General features: G+C 38.3%; 6 protein-coding genes across 6 annotated transcripts; 3 read left to right on the forward strand and 3 right to left on the reverse strand.

Moving 5' to 3' along the window:
- The first annotated feature begins 1,348 nt into the window (after positions 1-1,348).
- On the forward strand, positions 1,349-4,040 carry LOC115633763 (endocuticle structural protein SgAbd-6-like). The gene is made up of 2 exons (XM_030531241.1): positions 1,349-1,365; positions 3,710-4,040. Exons 1-2 carry the CDS (start codon positions 1,349-1,351, stop codon positions 4,038-4,040), a joined length of 348 nt encoding a protein of 115 aa, XP_030387101.1.
- A 3,201-nt stretch (positions 4,041-7,241) lies between these two features.
- LOC115633774 (endocuticle structural protein SgAbd-6) lies at positions 7,242-7,726 on the forward strand. The gene is made up of 2 exons (XM_030531253.1): positions 7,242-7,253; positions 7,327-7,726. The coding sequence occupies exons 1-2, from the start codon at positions 7,242-7,244 to the stop codon at positions 7,720-7,722; spliced, it is 408 nt and encodes a 135-aa protein (XP_030387113.1). The 3' UTR covers positions 7,723-7,726.
- Positions 7,727-9,563: 1,837 nt separating this feature from the next.
- LOC115633784 lies at positions 9,564-10,265 on the reverse strand. Its single transcript, XM_030531263.1, has 2 exons — positions 10,254-10,265; positions 9,564-10,193 (listed from the first exon to the last, which is right to left on the reverse strand). The coding sequence occupies exons 1-2, from the start codon at positions 10,263-10,265 to the stop codon at positions 9,564-9,566; spliced, it is 642 nt and encodes a 213-aa protein (XP_030387123.1).
- A 6,926-nt stretch (positions 10,266-17,191) lies between these two features.
- LOC115630510 (cuticle protein CP14.6) lies at positions 17,192-20,194 on the forward strand. Its single transcript, XM_030527112.1, has 4 exons — positions 17,192-17,253; positions 18,298-18,470; positions 18,545-18,620; positions 19,564-20,194. Exons 2-4 carry the CDS (start codon positions 18,301-18,303, stop codon positions 19,711-19,713), a joined length of 396 nt encoding a protein of 131 aa, XP_030382972.1. The 5' UTR covers positions 17,192-17,253; positions 18,298-18,300; the 3' UTR covers positions 19,714-20,194.
- Positions 20,195-20,214: 20 nt separating this feature from the next.
- Positions 20,215-22,898, reverse strand: LOC115633793 (putative odorant receptor 98b). Its single transcript, XM_030531275.1, has 4 exons — positions 22,592-22,898; positions 21,177-21,366; positions 20,523-21,126; positions 20,215-20,265 (listed from the first exon to the last, which is right to left on the reverse strand). The coding sequence occupies exons 1-4, from the start codon at positions 22,896-22,898 to the stop codon at positions 20,215-20,217; spliced, it is 1,152 nt and encodes a 383-aa protein (XP_030387135.1).
- A 275-nt stretch (positions 22,899-23,173) lies between these two features.
- LOC115634386 (major prion protein 1-like) lies at positions 23,174-23,650 on the reverse strand. The gene has a single exon (XM_030532071.1). It carries the CDS (start codon positions 23,583-23,585, stop codon positions 23,283-23,285), a length of 303 nt encoding a protein of 100 aa, XP_030387931.1. The 5' UTR covers positions 23,586-23,650; the 3' UTR covers positions 23,174-23,282.
- Between the last annotated feature and the right edge of the window lie 2,857 nt (positions 23,651-26,507).

The following is a 26,507-nucleotide window of genomic DNA, read 5'->3' on the forward strand; positions in this document are numbered from 1 at the left end:
TAAATACACTTGCAAATAGTGCTAAAAGTATGAAAGTGGACTTCCCACAATAAAAATACACATTAGCGAAAGCAGAAAAACCAAGAGGTTCCGGTTAGAGTTAATTAATAAATTTATGACGTATTTTTATTGTCTTTTTTGTTTATAAATGTAATACTGTAATTATACTGTTATTACTTACAATAACTTAAATTAAACTTATAGAAAAATACAAATACAGCTTAAACTAGGAGTTTAGTCTTATTTAATTATTTATGATTTATATAAATCTATTGGCAAGATCAGCGGGATGTGACCTCTTCAGCCTCCTTCTTACTACTCTTCTTCCTTTTCTTCGCCGTTTCAGCAGGCGCTTTGCTTATACATTCGCAGGCGCTCCATGTATTGAGCAGCCTGCTTATTTAGCACGTCACCAACTTTCTGCACCCCTAGATCCTTTTCTATATACTGCCGTTTTCAATTTTTATTGTCCGCAGTCTCTATGATTGTATTCGATGCGATTATAAATTATGCATTGCAAATTGATAGGGATTGAGCCAATAATTACAACTTTGGCAATTCAAATTAAAATGAATTCAATTTGCAATTTTAATTGTTCGCGAAGCCCCTATGACCAGAACAGTGAAAAATGAAAATCTATTGCAAATTAATGCGAAAAAAATTCAAAAAAAGCAGCACCTAAACAACATATGCCCGCCGGCAACTTTTAGACGAAGATGCGGGTGCGGTTTTAATTAATCGCTCGATTGTACAAATACAGAGTCGCGAAGCGGGTGGCAAGTGCGTCCAACATTGCAACACCCTTTTTGATGGATGACACGACTTGTGATGGAAATGAAATCATGGCTCGGCAAGTGCCCATTTGACATTTCGCACGCCTAGCGCAATGAAATACATAATTCATTTGGATTATGGGTAGATCTGCAATTGCATTTGCATTGCCGATTGAAATTATGGCAGGTAACCGGAGCCGAGAGGCCATCGCCAGCAATATCAGAGCAGTGTTCAATCTGGCCGCACTAATTGATTCAATACGTACATACTTGTATATGCGTACCCAAGCTTCTGTTCCGGTTGCAGAGTGGTTACATGCTTTTTGCCGATTGGAAAAGGTTAATGTGTCGTCTTTAAGTTATGCACGCGTTGGCATTGCTGCTCAACTTTAATGTGTTTTTGCATTAACAAATGTAACAGTTGGCGCATAAACTGCCTGCGAACGACGACAACATTTTTGTAATGTCAGTCAGCAAGCTGCATTCGCGAAATACTTACTTAGTATTGCGAACATGAAACCAGGCATTAGAATCAATTTATTAACACCAGGCACTGGCAACTGGGCGTTACGCCCATGGCACAGCCGCCAAGGTAAATGCCAAAAATCAAGCGATGCGAGCAAGTACAAAATGGGAAGCGCGGCCTGCAATGCTATTGCGAAATTGCTAAAATTATTATTAAATTCTTCGGCCATAAATGTTAGTCGCGTCTCAGTACCCACCCACTGTAACAGACAATTGAAACAACGGTGGCAGCAATGGCAGCATTGGCAGCGACGGCAACGTCGGTGGCAAGTGTAACTGCAACAGCGAGTCTAGCTGCCACGGCAGTGGCAGCTTCAACCGCGACAAGTGGCAAAGTCAAATGGCCGAAATATATGCAAAATGCAGACACAAGAAAACCAGAACAACCGAGAGGGAAAACAAACACCACCAACATGGCAATAGCTTGGAATTTGTTTGCCAGCCAAGTGGAAACTGATAGTTTTGTCAGTCAGTCAGTCGTTGCCATTTTCTGCGCCTTTCATTTGGGCAAGGCCCGGTTTACACGGATCCCGTAATAGGGCCTCTCATGGGATGTGGCAAGAATAGTTTGTCGATGAACGAGCTAATTTCATTATTTGTTATAACCAATTGTGCGCGATTTGACAAATTTGGACATTGCTATTTTGAGAATATTTTTCTCTGTCCCAAACATAAAAGAAAGTTTTGTATTCTGCCAGCACAGAAAGTGAGCAGAGAAACTGAGGAAATACTTCCGCCCTGACCAAAATACAGAGTCTTCTCTACACACTAAAATTGAAAGAGCAAGTGCTTTCCAGAAACGTCTAAATTTATTCATACATTATAGCTGTGACTTATCTCGACTGCAATGAAGTAAAGTTCTACATGCGAAAATGCTATAATTAAATTAACAAAAAGTTAACTTATTTTAATTGTTAATAAAATGAACAAAAAGTTACTCCAACTGTTTAATTTTTATCATTAGCAGATTAATCTTAATAAAAAGGAAATTATTTTTAGGCGTACAAAAATGCTAAAGCAGCTTATTATAAAATTTAAGAACCTTTTGGTGGCATTGGCTTTTAATCTAATCTTAATCTTGCTTGGAAAATAAAGGGTTTTGCAATTGTGAGCAACCGCTGGTCATAATTTCTTCTAATATCCATTCAATGTATTCTCCTTAAGCTCTTTTAGAGCGAAAATAAACAATTCAAGGCAATAGGAAATTTCTTCCGAGTACTGATTACATCGATGGAGTCAGTTTCAGTTGTATCCGAAATTCTGAGCATAGGGCGCCTGATATACTTGTAGTAATATGTTTTGAAAGTGCGAACTTGTATTATAGCATTCCGATTTAGCTAGTTTTAATTGTATTACTGGGGCATATTTCAACAACAAAAGTTAGTTAAAGTAATTCGCATATTTTTCTAATATTTTCAACTTCTATCTTTTATGAACGAGCTTTTCAGCGTGTTTAAAGAGAAAAGGTAGGACATTTTTATTTCGTATTAAAAGAGGTATTATTAATAAATCCACAATTAAGTCTTAGAAATCATTTCTTGCTGACATTTTTCAGGTTTCGCTCATTAATTACGAAATGTTTCTCTTCGCTATTCACAAAAAGGGCACGAACCGAAAGCACTGTCGATTATAATAAAATATAAAAATAAGTATGATTTAAGTATCTGGCACTCGAGTACTCGAAATTAGCTGTCTAAACGCCACTTAACACCCACATCGCGGGAGGAATGTTGTATGTACAAGCTGTTTACTGAACATTTCGACAAATGTTTTATTAACAGTAATTGATGTGGCAAAGGTGCGCCTCGTCCCACGCATGCATAACAGTGCGGGAAGTAAGTATGCGCACGAGCCTGCTGCTACATTGACTTCATTTAATGGGCTGCTGCATTGTAAAGAGCGCCACATGTGGCCACGAGGCAGTTGAAGGGGCAACAGCATAATTAACTCAAGTAGACCATTAGCTAAGGTTACATAATAAAGTTGAATATTTGGTAGAGAGCCGTAAATAGCCGCTCAGTGGCATTTAACTTGCAAATCTGCACAAACCGTTGCCAGTTCAACAAACTTTGCGTTCAAGGGCAGGCCATTTCTCGGCTGGTCTAGCAACTTTCTATTGACCCCAAAGCCGGGTATTGCATAACAGCCGAGACCAAGAACTATGCTTGGCTGAAGAAATGCTGCGCAGTTGGCGAATACTTAATACGGGTATAAAAAGCGCACAGCTCTATTGTTCGGGCGCAGTATTAGCATAAATTTATAAACATAAACAACAACATGCTCAAATTTGTAAGCAACCACAATCCATTCTTCTGAATACGTATATATGTAGTATGTCTGTGCCAACGTGTTAATTTTCAGCTTTTGTGCGTGGCTCTCTGTGGCTTTTGTGCTGGGGCTAGCCTTTCTAGGCAGCCCATAGGAGAGGAGAGGCCGGATCAGGAGCAGTTCGTGCCGATCGTCAAGTCTGTGGGCGAACAGAAAAGCGACGGTTCCTACTTCTTTGCGTACGAGGGCGCCGATGGCAGCTTTCGCGAGGAGGTGGGCATTATTAAAAATGCAGGCACAGAAAATGAGGAGCTGGAAATATCGGGCACCTATCACTACTACGATGCCAATGGTGACAAGGTAGAAGTTAGCTATGTGGCCGATAAGAACGGCTTTGTGCCACAAGGCACAAGCATACCCAAGGAAATATCTGAGGCGGCACGTAGTCCTGTACAAAATACTACCACAAAATAATAATCCAGCACTGTTTGTTGTTTGAGTATGAACAATGAATAAAATAGAGCCTGCTAGACAGCCAAATAGCCCATCATCTCCATCAACTATCAACTATCAATTGCCAATGGCTACGTTTTCAAATGTTACTCAAACAATTATCGGAACAAATGGCCTGTACACCAAAGAGCAGCAGCATAAACAATTCGAACTCGACACCGAATCCGCAGACTTTTTTAAATAAATTCAAATCAAATTCTGGCCAATTTTGCGCGCTGCTCACTCGACAACTCAATGGAAAACTATGCCAATAAGGAGCGCCGCAAATGCTGGCAACGCATAAGCCGCCGGGCTTGGGGTGCGGGACAGAGAGAAGGCAGTGACTGGCAACCGCTAGTACGGGTATCTCCAACACCTAGCACCTTCCACAAATTCTTCTTTCCCCGGGGGAGGATGTTACCCTCTCTGCCAATGACTGCTGCCAATGGATGAGCAGCTCACTAAAAAATATTTAATTTACTGAGCAGCCGCAAAGCGAGATTTTGTAAATTAGTTAAGCTGTCAAAATTATAAATTGTTGCAATTTTTATTGCCATTCTTGTCGCTGCCTAGTCAGTTGCTGTTGTTGAAGCCGCCACGTCAGTTGCCTTTTCTTGTGCTGGCTTCTCAAATGCCTCTGGGCCGGCTTTGCTCCTGATACGGGTTTAGGCCTTTTTGCCCTTTGCCAAATGTCGTCGAGCTGGGGCACAAGGGTTGGCACTTAAGTGATGGCATTAAATTAATTTAAATTAATCGCGACCATTAAATGGACACTTAATAGTTAAAGAGCGCACTCTTTTCGTGTACTGGAAATAGGTATAAAATCTCGACAATTATTAATTCTTACTTAACCCGGATTTTATCAATAAAACAAAATTGGTTCGATTATTCATTGTTATTCATTTTATTCCATTCAGTGTAAGCTATGGAGCTTGGCTTGAATCATATTCCCCCTCGTCTTTCATCTTTAAAACACGTTTTATAGGCCGATTGTAGAATCTCTTTCATAAATAATGCCTTTGGCACGTTTCTTTTGGAAAAGAAAGAGTGCTCGCAGAATACAAAAAAAAAATAATTTGTTTTTAAAGATATTACTATACAAACAAACTTTTCGATAGATTGTTGCAAATGCGACATGTAAGCAACTGACAGATGTAAGCACCCTCAAAAGAAGAAGAATTTTGGCAATATTTCAAGCACGACTTGTCTGAATCCTGCCTACTTTCTGATCCTTCATTGTCCCCAAAAAACTATGAAAGGGTCCACTATAATTGGCAATCTTTCGTAATTTCTGAATATCACTTCTTATTGGAAATTTGATGTTTAAATCGCACACTCTTGAAACATATCTGGCTGATTTGTTGTATTATATTCTAATTGTAATTGATGATCCTTGGCCACTTGAATAGGATACAAAAATATTAAAAATAATAATATTGTTGTGCATAAAAGTATATACCTACAATTGATGAATTCATATTTAATTTTGTTTCTATATTTATATCCAAACACAGTACGATATTTCTCCGCAAATAGTGGTAGTGTCATAATATCATAGTTTTTACAACATGTACATTTTTTTAGCTTTTTTTATGACTTCTCCCAAACAGCTACTCTTGATTATGTACCAATGTTTAAGATTAGCTTATAAAATGAAAAAATTAATATACTTGTATAAAACTACTACTACTATAAGGATCAGGAAATGAATTCAGAGTGTATGTTATGTCTTAAATAAAATACAAATATTTATCAAATATGGAGATGGTACTGAAAAATGAATTGTAACTTTCACCTTTCTTTCTTTCACCTTAAAGATAAAAATAAATAAATATAGGATATTCAGCTCTTTATTCGGCCTCAGGGTGTAATGAGAATACCCATCAAGAGATTTATTAGGAAATGATAATATGGACGATATATTTGCCATTTATTGTGAACAATCGGCCAACTAACAATAAATTGCTATGTAGGTTCTCCAATTCATTCACCATACCTTATTTATTCCCAATTTATTGCTAATTAAATCAATAATTTTAATGTTCATCAAGCACTTACAATAATTAACGCGCAGCATTAAAATTCTAATTTATAACATTTATCACCCAAAGACTCGCCCATAAGCGAAGATGCTTCCACACAGTGGCGTACCGCGAAATGCTTCAAACAATTTGTTATACTTGTATGTATGTAGAAGTATTTAAATAATTTTAAGATTATCTTTATCGTTTTTATTAAAAACGAATGCAGACAGCCAGTAACCTCTGGGATTGTCTAAGATTTAATGATTCTTCAATTCATAAATAGTCTATTGTAGGCCATATGAAGTTTATGGAAATGCCTCTGGCGAATATTTTTGTAAAGACGAGCCACAATTCTTGCTTAATTTCAACTACACCCTTGCAAATATACAAGTATGATGTACTGAATATGAATATATACAAGTACATTCACACTCGAGCATGCTATAGAGATACAAATTAATAAATTGCAGCCACAATAACAGAAAACGCTGACATTTTACACGACAAATGAAAACATTTCTAGGCTTGGTGCGCTTCACTCGTAATGCTGTTCAAGGTGTCGGCAGTGCGATTAATCGAGCGCGGAATTCTACAAAGCACAGCCATGCTCGTACAACCAACCAGGTGTAGAGCAGTAGGTGAAGGCAGGTACTCGTAATTTATACACTTGCAGACAGACTCGGCATGACACTAACGAGGCTGCTAATGCGACAGAGGCGCATCCGTTGATCGGAGCAATTAATTGTGTCCCAGCATCTCCAGTGACTAAGCGCCAAGATGCGCCAAGATGTGGAGGGCAGAGAAATTTGATTCACGAAAGCAGACAGATGCTGGTTGCCGGTCAACTCGTTGACACAATTCGTTTCAACTAGCCGCTCCGCAGCCCGCCGACGACCCTGACATTTAGAGTGAGGTAATTTGATCGGCGTTTGCATTTCGTGCCCGTAGCCATAAAACTGGATGGGAATGGGATGCAAACATGTTTTGCATGTTTAAGCAAACGGTTTAGTGAGATATTTCGGCACACGCCTCGTCGCATTTTCGACGCATTTCGTCGGGTATGCGTATACTATAAAAGGCAGTCGGGCGAACACATCTCATGTTCACACGCGTTCAAACTTTCGCTTTCTACGGTCAAGTTCGCACAAATCGCAGCAAAATGTTCAAATTCGTAAGACACCGATCTGAAGTGTTCCTCCAAGAATTAGTATACAAGTAGAAGTGCCATCACTTCATTTTTACAGATCGCGTTGCTCGCCGCCGCCTGCGCACTCGCCAGCTATGCCAATGCACTGCCCATCGAGGCCGAGCGTGAGGTCGTCTCTATACTAAGGTCGGAGATCAACAAGAACGACGACGGCTCCTACAAGACAACCTACGAGGGCAGCGATGGAACCATGCGCCACGAGGAAGCTGTCGTGGTTGACGCCGGCACCGATGAGCAGGCTCTCGAGGTGAAGGGCTCCTACAAGTACATTAACGACGAAGGCCAGGAGGTCGAGGTATTCTACACCGCGGGCAAAAACGGCTTCGTTCCCTATGGTTCAATAATAAATCCCGAAATTACGGCCGTTGCCGAGGCAGCCAAGGATCTGCCCAAGTACACAGACGACAAGGAGAAAGTGCAGTTGGGTGCATAAGTTCCTTCGCATTAAGCCTATCAACTAGTGATCTTAGCTAGTATCCTAAGTATGTGTATAGTTATGCAATATTAATTCAAGAGCCAGCGTGTAATAAAAGTTTAGAAAACAACATAAAGCCACCTTAATCCAACAGATACTAATAGTTGAGTAAGTCATTACTACGATCTAAGCTCGTCCACCACTCTTTCTTCTTCGGTCGTCATTTCTTATGACTATTGACGTGTTATTTGTAGACAAAAAGAAATTGCCAAGCCAAAAGACCTTGAAAAGCCAACACCAAAACACATTTGCCCACATCTTGGTGTGTCTCAATAGAAATTTGACATGATTAAGCGATGCTTCAGCTATTCGAGACTGTATGTACGTGTACAGTGGACTGCAGATAAGAAAACCCAAAACTCGTTTTGTCTAAGAACTAAATACTTGTGAAATAATCTTTCAAGCAATTGTGTTATTATGGGCTTAAACTGATATTGGTTTTTGAGGCCCCGGAAATTATTAAATTTTACGATAAATATGCGATGTTCGTGGATATGAATATCTCATCCGTTCCCATATTTTTACTCAAAGTTTTTGGTTATTTGCTCAATTTTTATTGCACTCATCAAATTATTTTACTTTCAAATAATTAATTCGTTTGCACACACCAAAAAGTAGATTCTTGGAAAAATTGCATGTAGGGTCTACAAGGATCTGTGTTCTAGTTCTGTGCTGTTTTAAAAAGCCAATAAAACTGAATATTTATCGGTCTGTGTCCACTGTTCAAACTTATTTTCTATTGCTCTGAAATATCACTATCATAAGTCAATTCAGATTCCAAGCATCATTACCATCAATCAATTCGAATCAGAAAATCAATCACAATCAATAAGCCAAGTTATTAATACAAATTAAATTATAAAAAACGAACTCTGTTATACTAAACGAGCTAAGAAGTTATCTTCGTCAGCGCCAAAGTTAAATACTCTTCTCAATGGCTATTATTTATGCAGAGTTTTTTTATCATCCATGTTTGCCATTTGCGATAAGTAGCATACTTAATCCATTTATAAACAAATTAAAACTTTACATAATCATAGTTTTGATATCTTTATAAAAATCGTAGATAAATTCTAAATTCTGCCAAAGAAATCCAGCAAAAATTTTCTTTTTAGCGCACTTTGAAGATGGCTAAGTGACTTCTAACTGCCGAATATGTTATGAAGACGGCCTGTAAAGGGGGCTTAACCGTTTGCTTTGCCCCTTCCTTCGAGAACGTTGATTGATTTCTTCATTGAGAGAATTAGCAATTGATACAGAAATAGACTTGGGAATAACAAAAAGATAAAACTGACTAATGATGCCATGGGTGTTTTAAAAACAAAGTTGTGTGGCTTATGGCTTAAAAAATTCCATTTGCTTTTTTTTCCATGCAAAACATAAATCGGAAACACTAATTATACCCCGTATCTTAGTTTATTTATTTATCTGGGAAGATTCAAGCTGCCGCCTTCAGCGATATTCTGCCTTCAATTCTTCCATTCTCTTGCCAAGCTTCGCTCAGCTGTATTTTTGACATCATTTTTAAGCAGAACTATGTAAAACGCTCAAATTTATATTCAACAACAATTGAGCTTTTGCTGCGTGTTTCGCATAAGAAAATAAAATATACTCGGAAGCTCACAATTTAACGAAACAGCATGATGCACTTGTTGCCGTTCAGATAAAGAATTCTTTATTGACGCTAACAGAAGTTAACAATTTAAATTTCGAACACACGCAGCTTACATTTTAATCATAATACCTAAATCAACTATCCAATAAATTCTCAAGCTCGAAACAATTATTGCTCTGGAATCTCACGTGGACGTGGTCTCAGGAACGACGGGGGCTTGGTGGCTTTCCTCAGCAACGCTCTTGACATCGCTGCTGACCTCAGTTTTCTCCACAACCACCTGGACTGGCACATTTTCCGATTCAGCGCTTTTCTCAGCAATGCTTTTGACATCGCTGCTGACCTCAGTTTTGTCCACAACCACCTGGGCTGGCACATTTTCCGATTCAGCGACTGTGGGCTCCTCAGCCTGGGAGCGTGCCTTGCGTCTGTACTCCTGTTCATCGACTACATTGGGGAGTTCAGCAGCTGCCTTTGCTGCAGCGGAGATTTCGCCGGGAATGTTGGTTCCCACGGGTACAAAACCATTCTTGCCGGCCGTATAGTGCACCTCGATGAGCACTCCATCAGCATCGATGTAACGGTACGATCCGCTAATTTCGAGGGCTTCCTCGTCCGTGCCAACGTTGTTGGCCACACCTGTCTCCTCACGGAAGCTTTTGTCTGCGCCCTCGTAGGAGTAGTGGTATGAGCCGTCGGGCTGCTTATCCACCTCGTATCTCAGCAGCTCTACAATCTGTCTCTCCGTGGTCGCTTTGACGTCCGCTCCAATGCTGGCAGCATAAGTGCCGGTTGCAAAAGCCAATAGACAGATCTGTTGGCAAACGGTAGCTTAGTAACTCTTAGATCAGCATTAATTGATTTAATAACTTACGAATTTGAACATTTTGCGTGCGTTCCCAATGGATGTTGTCAGCTCACTTGGCCACGACACAGTCGTCTGGGCCTTTTATAGTGAAGTTTTGTCTGCGCAGCCACCACAAATTAGCATCACTTGGGTTATTATACGCAGAATATAAAACAAAACCCAAACAAAATGCAGAGAGCAAAGAAATTCTATAGAAACTTATTAAATGCGTTTCTCTAAAATATTCGTACAGCATTTGCATATTTATGATTCAGCGTTTGGAAAAAACTTAGCTGAGATTTATTCGCCATTTATTTACGTTGCTAAAAGGCATAGCAGAACTATTAAAGAGTGTTATTCACATTAAAGTAAGTCTCTTCAGCTCTCAGGTATCGCATATTAAGTTTGTTTGGAAACTGCCAGACTCTATGGATTGTTATGCCATTGATTGTTATACTCTGTGCCCAAAAGATAAAAGGAGTGTATTACATTTTGCGGATATGAATGAACTCGAGACTTATTTAATGTTTCCGTTCACATTTGTGTATATGCATATAGGTAAGATTTTATGGCTTTGGCTTTATCAAGAGTTTTATCAATTTTTTCAATTGTATTCTATCAAATCGAATAAATAACCACTAATTGTTCCTGTATATAATAGTTATTAATCAGTTTCTTGTTATACCCTGTACCCGTAGGGTAAAAAGGGTATATTAGGTTTGTGCAAAGTATGTAACATACAGAAGGAAGCATCTCCGACCCCATAAAGTATATATATTCTTGATCAGCATGACGAGAGAAATCGATCTAGACATGTCCGTCCGTCTGTCCGTCTGTCCGTCCGTCTGGATGAACGCGAGGATCTCAGAAACTATAAAAGCTAGAATAACCAAAGTTGGCATCCAGATTTTCCTAGGTCCGAGTAAGGACGAGTTTATTTTTTTTTTTTTAATTTTCCCCCCCTTCCCCCGCTACAGAATTTCGTCAATAGCGTCCACATTTCAAATGCTACCTAAACCAAACTTTGCACACATAATTTATATATAATTGTCTACTATTCAATTCGGTCAATTCTAAGAAAAGTTATTAGCAAAACAAATTCTCGCCAGTACAACCCCCACAAACTGCAGCAACAAGTTCGCTCTTCTTCTTCCTCTTTTTGCTGCTGCTATGGGCGCATATAACTCAGTGACGGAAGTTTACCTGGGTACAGGGTATTACACTGTCGGGCTTGCTCGACTGTAGCGTTCTCTCTTGTTTACTGAAGTAACTTACTATTTAGTTTGTAAACTAGAAATAAAATGCTCACATCTTACTCAATCGGCCATTTCTATGTGAATACGCGTATATTATTTTCAGCTGCATTAAAATATCACAGCAATGTGGGCCTAACCCAGAATAGATTAGGTTCGGCTAAGATAGGTTGCAATACCAACAAATTAAATCAAAAGCACGATGTCCGTATGTCCGTTCCATGAATTATAATCATACCTCCAACAGTTTGTGAGATATCGAGTTGTAGCTTCTTTTTGAAAGGCGCAGATGACAGCACTTTTATTTCAGATCCATATGTCAAATACATAGCTTTCATATAAACAAGGTGATTTTATGAGCAAAAATAAAGCGTATTTAGCTTCATTGCAGACTAAGACACCTTTTTAGCTCTTTTTTCTTAAATATGTTGATTTATTATTTTATTTATCTACGTCATAAACTCGTTTGCTTCTGTCAAAAACAAAAATTCACACAGCGGTGCTGCTCGAAATCTCTGCGCTTCGTCTGAAATACATATAAGTTCATTTAATCACTTTAATTTGGGAATGCCGAGCCATGAAGAGTCGCAGCAACAAAAACAAATGAATAAACAATATTGGAATGCTAGTGTCATGCAAGCACGACTCTAAAAAACCTGTACTCTCTGCAAACATTATTTAAAAATTGTATTTCAATAAATAACTACAAATAAAAATAAAATACACTCATTTATGGCAAGGAAATTTATATAAATTCAAAATCAAAATCTGTATTTATTCATCACACAAAATCTATTTTATCTCCTTCAAAGTAATCCCCTCCGGATGCAATGCACATATGCCAGAGCTTTTTCCATTCTTTGAAGTAGTCCAAACATGCTTTTCTGGAATAACCTTCAGTGCATTCTTCGAATAGGCTTGACTCTTCACAATAGTGCCAAAACGGTATCCCTGGAGTGGGTTCTTAAATTATTTATTAGCCAGAAGTTCAGGGACGTAAATCAGGCGAATGAGGTGGTTGTGCAACGACATGAGTCTGGTTTTTCGAAAATTGCCACGAAGAACGGGTGCAGGGATGCGATGTTTTTGAATAACGACATTTGACTTCTACGAGGCACAACACTTACCTTAAAATCGTGTTAAATGGTCTATTATGAATGGCAACATCATAAGCAATGTCTCCTGCTATCAATCGACAATTCTGGAGCAATTCTGATTTGCTGTGCTTGGGCGTTTTCCACACTCCTTCAACATTTTATGCCATTCATAAACTTGTTTTTTTGACAAAGCTAGAAGAATCGTTGAATATTCTTAACGTTTCGGCAGAAGAAATTTGATTCCTTATATAAAACCTAACCGAACTTTTTTGTTGAATAATTTCGGACATAACTAAAATCGAAGAAATCTCTATTAGATGTTTACAAAACACAAGCCCTCATACAATATATATTATGAATTTATATGCAATAAAGAAATTGATGCTAAATTTAAAACAGCGCTGCAAACTTAAAAAAGATTCGTCCTCTTTGAAACGTCTTCTCGAATTTGGGGTCATATTTTCAGGTCATATTTGTATCAATATTTATCAGTATATTTTTCAATTGCATAAATTTAACGTCTTGTTTGTGTCCGGGCCCGCATTCTGCAAATTTTTTTGCGCATGCACACAGTACTAGTACTAGTTCGCTTATACTCGTATGTGATAGATATATGTGATGTAGGAATTTTGTACGATAGTATGATTGCAGGTGTATATAGTAGGGAGGAATGTGCGCGTGTATATAAGTACTTTATTTACAGGTTTTGTACAACCTTTCAGAAAGGCATAGAATAACATTATTTAAGACTCAGTTCTCCAATTGAATTTTTAATAAAAGTAGAAAGATTTATTCATCAACTTAAGAGAAGCCATCCGGGTTTTGCGTACAAGAACAGGGATCGGTGAAGTTGCAAACCGAGGTAATGCTGTGATGAGGGGCATTACAAGCTATTTATTCTCATAGCAATAAGAACCTACAGTCAATTCATATAGTTGATTTCTCCAAATGTTTACAAATCTAAGAAATACACTAAGTTCAAATGTATGTACTTAATAGCATACTTTTTATACAACGGACTTATCCCAACAATATTACATGGATGTCAAATTTCTACAAATAATATAGGAGTGGAAGATGTATCCGAAATATATATAAAAGTTTGGTATTTCTAATAATTCATGATATTCTAGTGTCCATATATACTGATCGACGGACATTGCTTTATTGACTCTTTTCGTCCTACTGATCAAAAGTGTATCTTCACTTTGTGGGAAGATGCCACGCATCCTTCCGTGTATTACACACATTCGTACTAAACAAGTACACCCTTTTAGCCCTAAATAATGTGTAATGGTGCATCTTACTACTTGTATCAGATGTGAATGGTTAGAGACAAGAGTCTATTCGCCGGAAAATTAGTAAAAGCTCCGTCTACTGTTGCACCAATAGTTCGAGTGGCTGCCTCATTAATCAGGGCTGAGCGAGCAACTGCAACTCAAACTCACTTTGGACAAAACAAAGCAGCATAAATTAAGCCGCATATTAGCTGCACTTAATATGCGGAGATTGAATCAAAAGACTGAACTGCAATCTGAGTCACAGACCGAGGCATGCAATTCATTCATCAAAAGCAAAGTTGAGATTCAGCTCTGGGCAGGGCACATGGGAAACTCGCAATGATCGGTGTGAATACTAATAAACACATAAGCGAAGACGTTAATATACTAGTATGGGCAATAAACAATAAGGGGTACGAGTGCTTGGGTGCATCATTCGCCAGTAAGTGTACAAGCCCAAAATTGTCAATCATAAAAAAGAGGCAGGCTGGCAATCCGAATTGTATGTCAAATGTGAAAAATGCACTTAAATAAGCTGTGGCAAGAGCGAAAGATGCTTAGGAAGAGACCGCTTCGGCTGCTCTTTTTGTTGCGGCTGCTGTTGTTGTTGTTGCACCAACTGTTGTTGCTGTTTGTGGCAAAAGACGAAGGCCATGGAAACGCGGGCAGTACGCGCGCTCAAACGTTTCAAGCGCGGAATTGGCCAAGTAACACAGAAAACGTACAGAAATGGAAAACAACAATAACAACAACATAAACTAGAAATTACGTTGGCGTTGGGTTTTCTTGTTGTTGGTGGAGGTTACGGTGATTGTGGTGGTGGTGCTAGCGGTGGCGGTGGCGCGTTAATCTCGCGCGATGTTCATCATGCTCGCGATCATCAAGTGCTGTGCTCTTTGTTGTTGTTGCCACTGCAGTTATTGCCGTAATTTTTATGAATTGCAACTGACATTTCCTACACGTTGGCGCTGTGGCATCGAAAGTTTAAAGTTTAAGCCGAAAATTACAATTTTTATGCGCTGGCCAGCCAGTCGTATTAACGCCGGCTCCAGAAAACTGGAACCGCCCGTCAGCCGCCCGTCGCATGGCTTGTGGTTCACCTTTATTTACTGGGAACTGGTGCAAGGAGTGGTGGTGCAACTATGGTCAGCAAACTATTTAGCAGTAGGTGCAACATCATCACAATGCATTGTACTAGTAATGTCTATATCGATACTCCCATAGCAGTTGCAATCGGCAGCGATGTATCTTCCAAAACCAAATGGGCCGCGAATCATTCATCAGACAACTCCGAACACAAACAATGGCGCATCAAAGTTAACGACTTGATGCAGTCCGATCACATATACATATAGCCTTACACAGTGCCGCCCATTTAAATAGGCATAACAGTTATTCTTGAAAAGTAAGGGATCAAAGAACTTTGGGAACTTTACTGAATTTTCAGAGCATGAGCTTAGGAAGTAGTACAAATATTAAAGTACAAGTAAATGTTCAGAAGAACTTCTCTATAACTAATTAACTCTTAAAAGAAGTTTTAAAAGGCACATACGCATATTCTTTCTATTTAAATTTTATAATATAAAGGGCTTTCTGATGCAGACCTTATTGCTGACAATAAACCCAACAACAGCTACTAGAAGCCTCATTGCTGAGAGTATTGCCACCTGTTTGTCTTTAAATAAGTAAACTACTTTTTTATTTATTTTTTTTAAGAGAAAATTGTAGCCACAACCCCAAATACATAGCTAAAGCTGCAATAAAAAACTTGATTGCCTTGAAAGAATATTAGCTTGGTATGATAAGCGGATTTCGTTCGGTTCCATATGCAATCAACTTTAGACTGGAATTCTTGTCATGATCTGTCATAAACTAATCTCAAATATGGATGGTTTGAAAAATTAATATTAATCTGACATACAATATTTCCTAACTTAATAATAAAATTAAAGTTCAGTAAATCGATCAATCAATGCGTCCTGGCATAGCTAATTGGCTTTGATAAATTGCTTGCTTCGGAAATAATAATCTTAATCAAATATTTTGTTTGCAGTCACAAATTGTGTATAGTTAAGGAATATAATCTTATAATCTTTGTATGCTCTGTACCCAAAAGGTTGAACTAAAAAATAATTTGCTGAATGCTATCTTAGACCGGACTGGACTGGACTAATTCCACTTTCTTCCTATACAGCTTATGAAGCCACAATTCGATAAAATCTTGAACGACTTTTGAATGTCCCTTGGATTTCTTCAGTGAAAGGTTCTCAGTTGAGTATCAAGCCTAGTTTAGAAGGCCTTGTTTAAATCAATACACATTTTTGCTTTTGTTTTGCAAAAAGTAATGTGCTCTTCTCCCGCAGCTACAATGCCTGTACCCACTTGACTGAATGACACTGTTAATAAAGTGTTTACCACGCCAAATGTATGACTTCATGGAAAATAGTTCGAACGGCCATTGGCAGTAAACATTTCATTGTTGCTTGAACAGTCGCCTGCGGCTGGTTGCGCTTTTCAAATGTCAATAAAAATGCTAAAGCCTTGCAGCCAAATGTCCAATTCATCAAAATTTATCTGTTTGATGTGTGCGTGTGTGTGGAATTGCAAAATATTTGCAATGAGCTCTGCCTGGTATTAATCTTTTAATTAATATTTGAGTTAACAAATTATTGCACACAGCCCAGCATGGGTCGCCGCAAATTGAATCGCACTATCACAAACACACACACACATACACACACACAAGGAGCAAGAGACGCCAACGTGCTGGCTGCGGCTTCGTCATGGGCTTCCCATTCAAATGAAGTTCGTATTGCTAATTCACATAAATTAATAGCAGACAACGTGGCGTGCAAACACACATACACAAAGCAGACACATACAATAAATGGAAATAAATATAGAGACACACAGACGCAGACCCAGACACACATATGCACAGAACGCGACAGCTTAGTTGGCTTGTACACGCGGCGTATGCGCAACGCCCATTTGCATTTGAAACAAGTTGCGCATACGCCGCATACTACGCCAACGACTGCAACAACAACAACAACATCAACATCAACGGCAGAAACAGCAACTGAAGCTCTTCCGATTCTGTTGCTGTCAAACAGACAAACAAAGTTTGCTGCCGCTTCTCCACAGTGCTGTTGTTGTTGTTGTTGTTGTTGCAACGCTCTTGTGGCGGATGCTGTCGTTCTCGTTCGTCGGCGTCGCTGGCCGCGCAGACGCCACTGTCGCGGGCAGAGCAGTGGCTCACGGTGCATTTTTGGTATAAAAGCGTTCCAGCCAACTGGATGCAAGTCAAAACACTTTTGACGAGCCTTGCAAGCATAGACGTGCGCTGTTGTTCCAACCAATTGTACCAAGTGCCTCTGAACCTCAAACACGCGAAGTGAGTTTTGTTGTTCTTACAAGTGTTGCTGATGCTGCAGTGTGTGTGTGTGTGTGTGTGTGTATATATATATCCTGCGGCAAGGAGCAAACTAAAGAATTTAATACGTAGCTTTTATTGCTGAATTTCGTAGAACTGCACGTTTTGAGTAGTTCTGCACATTTACCAAGTGCTCCTTAGTATCCTCTGTTTACATAAGGACTACGAAGTATTTGTCTGTCTACGCAAGGATTACGGTCAAATATTATTTATTAAATGCTTGCAATAAGTGCGAAAAAGTAAATTTAAATTTCTCAAACTGTTGATAAATACTTTATTTATAGACAATTCCTACCAAATATTTTAAATTCCTGCTTTGTTTCCATTCACTTTTTTGAGGCTAAATGAATTCACCCTCAATTAATTTCTAAGTGGAATCTATTTAAATTTAAAGCAAGCAATCGCTTCCACTTTCTAATTGTTGGGGATCGAAATAAACAGTTTTTTTAAATATATATCTAAAAAAATAGATAGTATTTGTAAACCTGATTTTGAGAAGTTTTGTTATACTGATATGCATTTAAGTTTTAGGACTAATTACTTGCACTTTCTCCAAATGGATGCTAAGGCGTTACAATTTCGATTCTGAAAAGAGACAAAAACTACGACAGCTTAAGGACAACATACGTTCACACGGTTATTATCGATGGCTTATGTTTGAACTTATTCTGCACTCTCATCTTAAAGTCCATTTGTTTCTCAGCATAAATCTCTTGTGCCAACTTTCAAAAGCATAAGCTTCGAAAGCAATCAAAGCAACTGCCAAATACTAATTACATCGAACGAGTTTGACATTAAAAACACTAAAGCGTTGTCGGCAGCGCCAACAAAGTCGATTCTGCTCCCGCAACAACAAATCCAATATTTGTTCGCCTTGCCGCTTTATAAATTATGCATAGCCAAGCCTCAGCTCACATTAAAGCCCACTTGTACAAGCATTTAAGTTATACTTCTACTCACCTATCTGGCCATCCATTTTCCACATCGGTGGCGCCCAACAAAAAGGTCATGCAGACGCTCACCTACGCCGCTGCCACCATCGCGCTCTGCTGTCTGAGCGCAGTGACTGCGCAGCCGCAGCGCGGCCTCCCCCCACCTCGCTCCAGCTCGTTCGACGCGAATGCTGTGATACTAAAGCAGAACTTCGATCTGAATCCGGATGGCTCCTACCAGTACAAGTGAGTGTGCAAATGAGGCGAAATTAGGAAATATTGGGTGATAAAATATTTTTAAAATTCCAATTTCCCGGCAGCTACGAGACTAGCAACGGCATTCGTGCCGATGAAGCCGGCTACTTGAAGAATCCAGGCACACAGGTGGAGGCACAGGTGAGTGAACAGAGTTAGAAATGGTAGCGCTTCTTTGTGCGCCATCATCACATGTTACCCGAATTCTATAGCAGACTTATGGGCGGCCACAAATTAGATCCAAACATCTAAACATTCCCGTAAATACACAGCTTTTTGTTATTGTTGTTGATAAGGAAAGTTTGAAAGATTGCATTATACAGGAGCTTCAAAAAAAAAACCCCCTACCTTTTCGAAGGTTTTACTGCACTTCAAATTGGTTTTAATTAGCACTTGCCTTGCTTACAAAATAATAATGGAAACGTTTGTCCAATCGACCAAAGGAAATCCATCAATGGCGGGTTTTATTGTTTCAGCTACACGTTTAGTATTTTTGAAACATTTTGCAGGACTTTTTTTTTTGATAGACTATCAAGCAGTTCACAGGATCATTTGGCATTACACCCAAAACTATGTGAGATTAAGTTATTGCGAACTGTTACATATATAAAAGGAATATATACATACTTTATATTCTCGATCAATATAATAATACGCGTCGATAAAGCAGTATGAATGCAATGATCTTTTCAAGTAAAATAGCTAGAATAACCAAACTTATTATTCATATTCCTTTCAAAACCGAATCAGAACAAGTGTTCTTTTCCTTTCTACCCTTCCACTCCTCCACTCTTAGCGATTTTTCATATATTCCGTAATCCCAGAATCTGTTTCACCAAATTTGGCAATGACATACCCATACATAATTATTATTTTAGTTAGTTTAATTGAAAGCAAAATAATATTACTAATAGCATGTAAATGCTTGGTCCGCTCGACTCCAGCATTCTGTTTGCGGATTAATCGGAATGTGCGTAAATCTCTGATGGTAGCAGCTTATATCTCCGCTCTATTTATCGTCCTCTATTCATATGCCTATTTTTGAACTATTAATGTGTATATCGGAATTGTGTCCACTTTTCAGGTAATGCAAGGTTCATACTCCTACACCGGACCCGATGGCGTCATCTACACCATCACGTACATCGCCGATGAGAACGGATATCGCGCCGAAGGTGCTCACATACCCACACCCCCTCCAGTGCGCGCGCCCGCTGGAAGATTCTTCAAATAAATGGACCATACACATAATTGCACTGTGACGTTTATGTTTTAGGCTAACTGATTTTTAATTTTATGATAAGGACGAAGTTGGCAATCGTTTCGTGTGCTGCCGAAGGATGGGCAGCAAGGGGAGCAGCAAAAGCAACAGCAACAACAACAACTTGTGGTTGCGGCAATGGGACATGATAGACAGGATCAGCTGTGTCCACTTGATCACACAGATCATTACTATATTTACAAAATGCATTTGCACCTGACAACTATTTTCTTTGCCTTTCCTTTTCGTTTCCCGTCATCAGCCACACACCCCCTGTCCACTGTTTGCAACATTTTCGTGTGTATTTGTGCATTTCTCATTTAAACAAAGCATTAACTCACTTAGTGCGTATTGTACAATAGTTATGTAAAATATGTTTTGTAAATAATATACAATCGTTTGTTAAACATACGACACGCAAGCTCAGCAATAAAATGAATATTGCCCGAAACAAGTTCACCGGACGTTGAAAGTTTAAGAAAAGGATTGTAGCAACGCAATATAGGACATGGCCTTCTGGACAATCTGGAGAATGATAAATTAATGTTGTTGTTGTTACGGGCAAAAAGGAGCTCTGCATGAATTTTAAATTAAAGAAAATTTGCATCTGACTTGTACAGTTTACCGATTACTATATAGCTCGCAGATAGATCTGCATCTTTAACGTCTGCCACCATTTATTATTTTCTCTATTAGAAGAGCAGCCCCATTTATAATCATTTTCATTAAATATAATCATTTTAGTCATGCAGAGCTCAATTCGTAGCTTTACGTTTACGTACCGAAAGAAACGTAGCCATGTTAGCCTCGAAGAAGTATCCGTCAATAACAATACCTCTCTGCGAACGCATCATGGAAATGATCAGCGAACGTCGAATGCTCGGGGATGCTATTGCGTACAGATGCCAGGGACTCTCATAGATGGTCTCGCTAAAGCGTCTGCTCTGCTCCATGATGCACTCGCCGCAGTAGCAATAGATGTATACTTGTACCAGTATAGAGGCTGTAAAGGCGGCAAAGAACAAAAGCTCCGGCTCTGTTAAGTTGGAGGACATTTGAAAGCTTAAGACTCCCAGATGAAGGGAACCCACAAAGAATTGGGTACAGATGAGCGGTCTGAAGCAATCGTTCAATTCACGCGACATATCCAGTGTGGTCTGATATAGACGAATCACATTCCGAAGATCAGCTCGAGATTTATTAGGTGTTTGGTTACCATTCTGCATTTTATGTTGCGCAATTTTGTAAAGCGCGCAGAGATTGTGTGCTAGAGAACAAAAGAGAGTATCCACACAGACCGAAGAGACGACGACGCTCAGGGCGGCACATATATTCCAGAAATAGGACAACAAGTAGTTGTGTATGTAATCGTTGTCCCAAGGATAGCTGAAATTGCAGCTGAAATTCTGTATCTTAAAACATAATCTATAGCTTACACGCTGGGGAAAGGCAGCTCCCGTTTCACATTCTCCGACTGCCAATACGAGCTCAGCATATGTACGATAGGCAGGAGTGTGGCCAGAAAGCCGCCGAGGAGAAAACAGTTTCTATACAATCGGCTAATGAGTTGCTCGCGCCTATTTTCCTGAGCGATGATAGTGGCATAGACGTCTCCTTCATAACACTCTGAAAAATAATGACCAATTAATAGCCGACCAGTCAGCCAATTTTCAATTAGAAATATTTCGCACATTTATGAACTGTTCAGTAAATCTTTGAAGTTATTAATTACAATTATAAGATTAGTATTCCATCTCCCATAGCCTTTTAATTCTAATTTTTTCTCATATTTGTTTATGATGTTGTAATAACTTTTCTTCTTTTTACATTTTCTGATTTTTGGCTTTGTTGGATATATACTTGCAGTATAGAAAAGAAGAAGAAAAGCGATCTTATTCCTGCAGTTTGTAGGCGTAGTACTGGAGTGAAATTGTTTCGCTAGCTTTTTTAAATGAACCGATTTGATGAAATTTGAAACAAAAATAGATAATTGTATATAAATAAATTAAATTATTTTATAAATATAATTATAAATTCTGAAGCGCAGAGAGGGAGGGGGGTGATCAGAAAATAAAATAAGCACGTGTTGCCTTGGGACTAGAAGCGTCTACCTACCAAGTTTGGTGCATCCAGACGGACAAACATGTTTAGATCGATTCGTCTCGTCATGCTTATTAAGAATATATGGCGTACGCAGCTTTTGCTATACAACTTTTTTTTTGCAATTTATTAAGTAATTTGTATATGTACGTACTACGTACATTTAGAAATGTGAAATTCAATTATTAACCTTCTTGGGTTTTTAGAAAACTTATCCAACTTAACAAACTTAACTCTTCTAATTCCGCCTTTTTCAAAATCTTGTAGGTATTTTCTTCCATGATTAGTTTTTCCAATTCAACAAAATCGTTTTGCATAATTATTAATTAATTGTATTTATTTATTGCTTAAAGCATCGCGATGTATTACGTCTTGCCCAGAAACAATACCAGCTATATTCATCATTAGAACCAACAGTCAGGTAAAGTTAAAGCACCGTAATAGCCACTCACAGCGTTTTAAAATGTTGCTTAAATAAATAATGTACGGTGCGTTAGAATAATAATTTATGCATATGATCAACAGAATAACTTCACAAAATTAAGCTCAGTTCCATCTTGAGGCGAAATAGTGAGTCATAATAATGATTCTAAAGATTTAAGGGGGGGAGGGCAATGGTCCATACTTTGCACAATATACAATATACAGCGTATACAAATCCAAATAAAATCTTAAATCTCTCAATTTACTTCTACTCATATATATAAAACAATTTATAATGCTAACGAACTTATTTTATGTCTCCGCTTACCATTCGATAAAATTCGTTTAAATTTTTCAATCAGCATCCCGAATTTTCCGCGCATTCTTATGATTACACCAAATTTGTATAGGGCGAGTATGTCCACAAATAGTGAACACAACATGTCTGTCAGCCTGTCCACATCGTCCATATTCTGTATGCCAAAGACTATGGTGAGCGGCATGAATAAGGCCAGCGCCAACATGCTGCAGACAACTTTGTATGGCTGTTGCCAGCTTTGTTGTGATGCGAAAATATCAAAGCCTAGCAGCTTGAAGTAGAGGCGCTGCAGTTTCAGAAAATTGTCCGTTGGCATGGCTGATCAGCTTGTGGGTCTCTTATTGTGGATTCGTGCATTTATAGACACCTTGCTAACCTGCTTAGCATCAAATGAGTCGGCGCCAAATTATATAGAATTTCACACTCCTTTGTGAATAACAAATGAAAATGACAACGAACGATGATTGATTGTAAAGCCTACACATATCGGCCGATAATAATCAATACCAGCCGACATTGAAAAGCAATTTCCATTGACACCTGCGTAATTGCGGTAGTCTGAGAAAAACATGCTAATGAAAGGACTCAGAATTAGTTTTCACAAAATGCTCTTTATTTACACGCGCACATAAATTACAAACAACTGAAAGGAGGACCTTTACAAATGGACTAGCGTGCAATGGAGGTTCTTGTTGGAGTTTTACCAACCGCCTCCACGGCCCCAACCGCCTCCACGGCCCCAGCCGCCGCCGCCGCGACCCCAGCCTCCTCCACGGCCCCAGCCGCCGCCGCCGCGACCCCAGCCTCCTCCACGGCCCCAGCCGCCTCCGTAGCCACCTCCCCATTGACGTGCCTCCCGAGGTCCTTCATTTGCATGTCCTTGAGTATCGGTGTCAACGTCCAACAATCCGACGAAGTCGTTGTCAACGCTGTCATCCACAGGGGTCGCATAGCTGTAAGCCAGGCAGAGGACGCCGATGATTGCCAAAAGTGTTAAACGCATCTTCGAATTATTGATCTTCTCCTTGTTGTTATTAATAAATTCTGTGAATTGTGCAAAGCTCGGAACTGTTTGTGCAACTGCTGCCGTCTTGTGCACTGCAGCGGCCTTTTATTTGCGATAATTCTCTCCAAATCAAAAATCCCCAGACAAGTTCTCATACGAATTCTAACAGCTTGTTATATTTGCACATTAAACGGCATTGTATAGTATATTATTTTTTGTTGACGTTGTTAGAGTTGTTCGTCTTGGGGAATGTATACCCTGTAATTAAAAGCTTGGAAAAGTGTGGCTTATCCTTTAGGCAGTATTCTTAGCTTAAGGGAAGGCATACGACTAAGATAAATCAAAGTATTTTTATATGGGAGAATTATTATTATTTATTATTTATTTATTATATGCAATTATGTATGTATGTACATATTATATGTATGTAATATCCAACTAAATTATATCTTCCTTTACTCCCAGAAACGCTATAGAGTGTCAGTACCTTACTATATTCGTAATTATACGGTTTTAAGTTTAGCACATACTTAACGTCTCGGCAGAAGAAATATTGTTTTCTTGTTAATTGTTTAATTATTTCAAAAGGTCGCTATTTTGTTATATTGCAGACAGGTTGATTTGATAAAATAATACTTCTTCATCGTACAATTACTTAGCTTTAATAATCGCAAAGAGCATCCCAATGCCTAACACACAGAATTTAATTAAGCTATTATACTACATTTTGATTCAATTTATTGAATTATTACATCTTAATTTACATATGATCATTCAATATTGGCTACTGCTGATATTGCATTTGGGAATTCAATGCTTAAATCTGTCATTCGAAAAAGGCGTTCACCATTCAAAAACAAGTTAGCCGTCGATACGAAAGTGACACTAAGATACTTAAATTGCGTATAAGCAGTTGTTAAAACCGCATTATTTTTAAATCAATATTATTTGTTGTGGCTTTAAGTAGAAACTGAAATTGTGAAGAAAGTAAAACAGAGGAACAACAAAAATGCGCACTCAATATTTATTGACTCTCTGTTTTTAATGATGGTCCCATAAACTAGAAACTGAAAATAAGCTTTTGATCATAAATTTTTTTTCGTTTGTAGCTATCATTAATTGTTTTACTTGTAGTTTTAATGATTGCAATATAATGGGCAACATTCTAAAGGTTGAACGGAAAATAATTATATTTTTCGTTACGAAATAAGAAATAATTTTACTTTAAATTATTTATAAACAGTCCCAGGATTTATACAAGTTGGAAAAAAATTCAGGAATGAATTTCCAATTATGTATGTATATATTAGTATTAATATCAAACTACTTGTACTAGGTGCTTGAGTAAGACATAAAAGTTTGTTTTAATGAATACATTCAGGAGATAATTTTAATTTTTAAGAATAAAGAAACTATTGTAGAAGATATATAATTGCGTAAGTCCGTTTCTTTTTTTTTTTTTTTTTTTTTGTAGACTTTGTTTTTTGGCCACATAATGCACTATTAATATAATTTGTAAATTTACTGCTGATTTGAATTTGACGATTGTTAATATTATAAATACTTCATATACATATATACACATAAGAGCTTCAAAATCATTAAATTGGCTTACTATATCAGAGAATCTAACAGCAAATAATTATTGACAAGTAAATGAGTTAAGAAGTTGCTTACCACTGTGCCTCATAAAGAAGTATCTCTATTGATGTATCTCAGCATTTGAACCCTATTAATTAAATTAGCATAGTAGGGTTAGGGTATTGATTTCGTTGCATTTAATCGTGTAATTTTTGTCATTTAAATTAAATTAAAAATTGTTTATTATTATTGGTGCATTTACTTAGAAAGTTGGCCTGCAAGTTGACAGGTGCCTTTTGGGCTGAATTTAAAACCAGTTGCGATTTGTGTGTTATTGTTATTAAAAACAACAATCCAATTGAATTTGTTGTTTAATGAGGTTTAAATTTGTTGAGAACACTCGGATAAAAATATGTACTTACTTCAAAATAAGTGATAACCAGTTGGCCCTATTTGTTATACATAGTTCCTACAAAGAAACGAACATGCCTTCATATATTCGCCTACAGTAAAAATATATTAATTTAAAAAACCTCTGGGCAAGAAAAAAACTTTGTGGAAAAAGAAAGACTGTAACTCTCCAAGGCTTAATTTACCACAGCTTTAAAATTTTTCAACAATCAAATCCACATTTACTAGTGAAAAACTGAACACAGAGCATCGCCACTTTGATTTGATAATACTATCTGGGGTTATTCGACGTTTAAATAACCAATGGCCTAGTTGAATACATCTAGTTCCTAGAAAACCTTACCACAGGTGGCTTACAACAGGTGGTTGTACAAAACTGAACTTTCCAAAGATTTCAGATCGCTATCCTGTTCCGCACTGTGAGGACACTCTCCAGCGACTACGTAAGTAGTCCCAGTTGCCCAAATACATTTGCCGTTCAACGCAAAAACACAAAAATGCCATTTTGGTAAAAGTAAAGCTAAATTCTTAGACTTCACAGTTACTTCTCAAGTTAATAATTTTGACCGAAGCCAGGCAACCAACGAGTTTCCCAAATCCATTAGGGAATTGCGCAGATTTTTCCGCTTACCGTCTATCTTAAAAGCACAACTTACTTGTAGAACAACTAACGTAAACAATTCGGGACTGGAGAAGTGAACCTCTATGATGTCTGCCGCCCTGTGCGCTTCTTGTGATATTCCGTTACCTTTTCCTACCGATGGCGTCACTGAGGGGAGGAGTAGATGAGGTGACTCAGTCTCAACGGTCCCACAGGCCGGTCTGGCAACACCGCATTTTCGCAAACAGACTCTTGTTTGCAGAATTGTATTTTAACACAAATATTCGCTTTGTAATGTACATGTAGACGATACCAGTTCGTTCTTA

This window comes from Scaptodrosophila lebanonensis, unplaced genomic scaffold, assembly GCF_003285725.1.
Source record: "Scaptodrosophila lebanonensis strain 11010-0011.00,11010-0021.00 unplaced genomic scaffold, SlebRS2 tig00000001-arrow-pilon, whole genome shotgun sequence".
Taxonomy (NCBI): domain Eukaryota; kingdom Metazoa; phylum Arthropoda; class Insecta; order Diptera; family Drosophilidae; genus Scaptodrosophila; species Scaptodrosophila lebanonensis.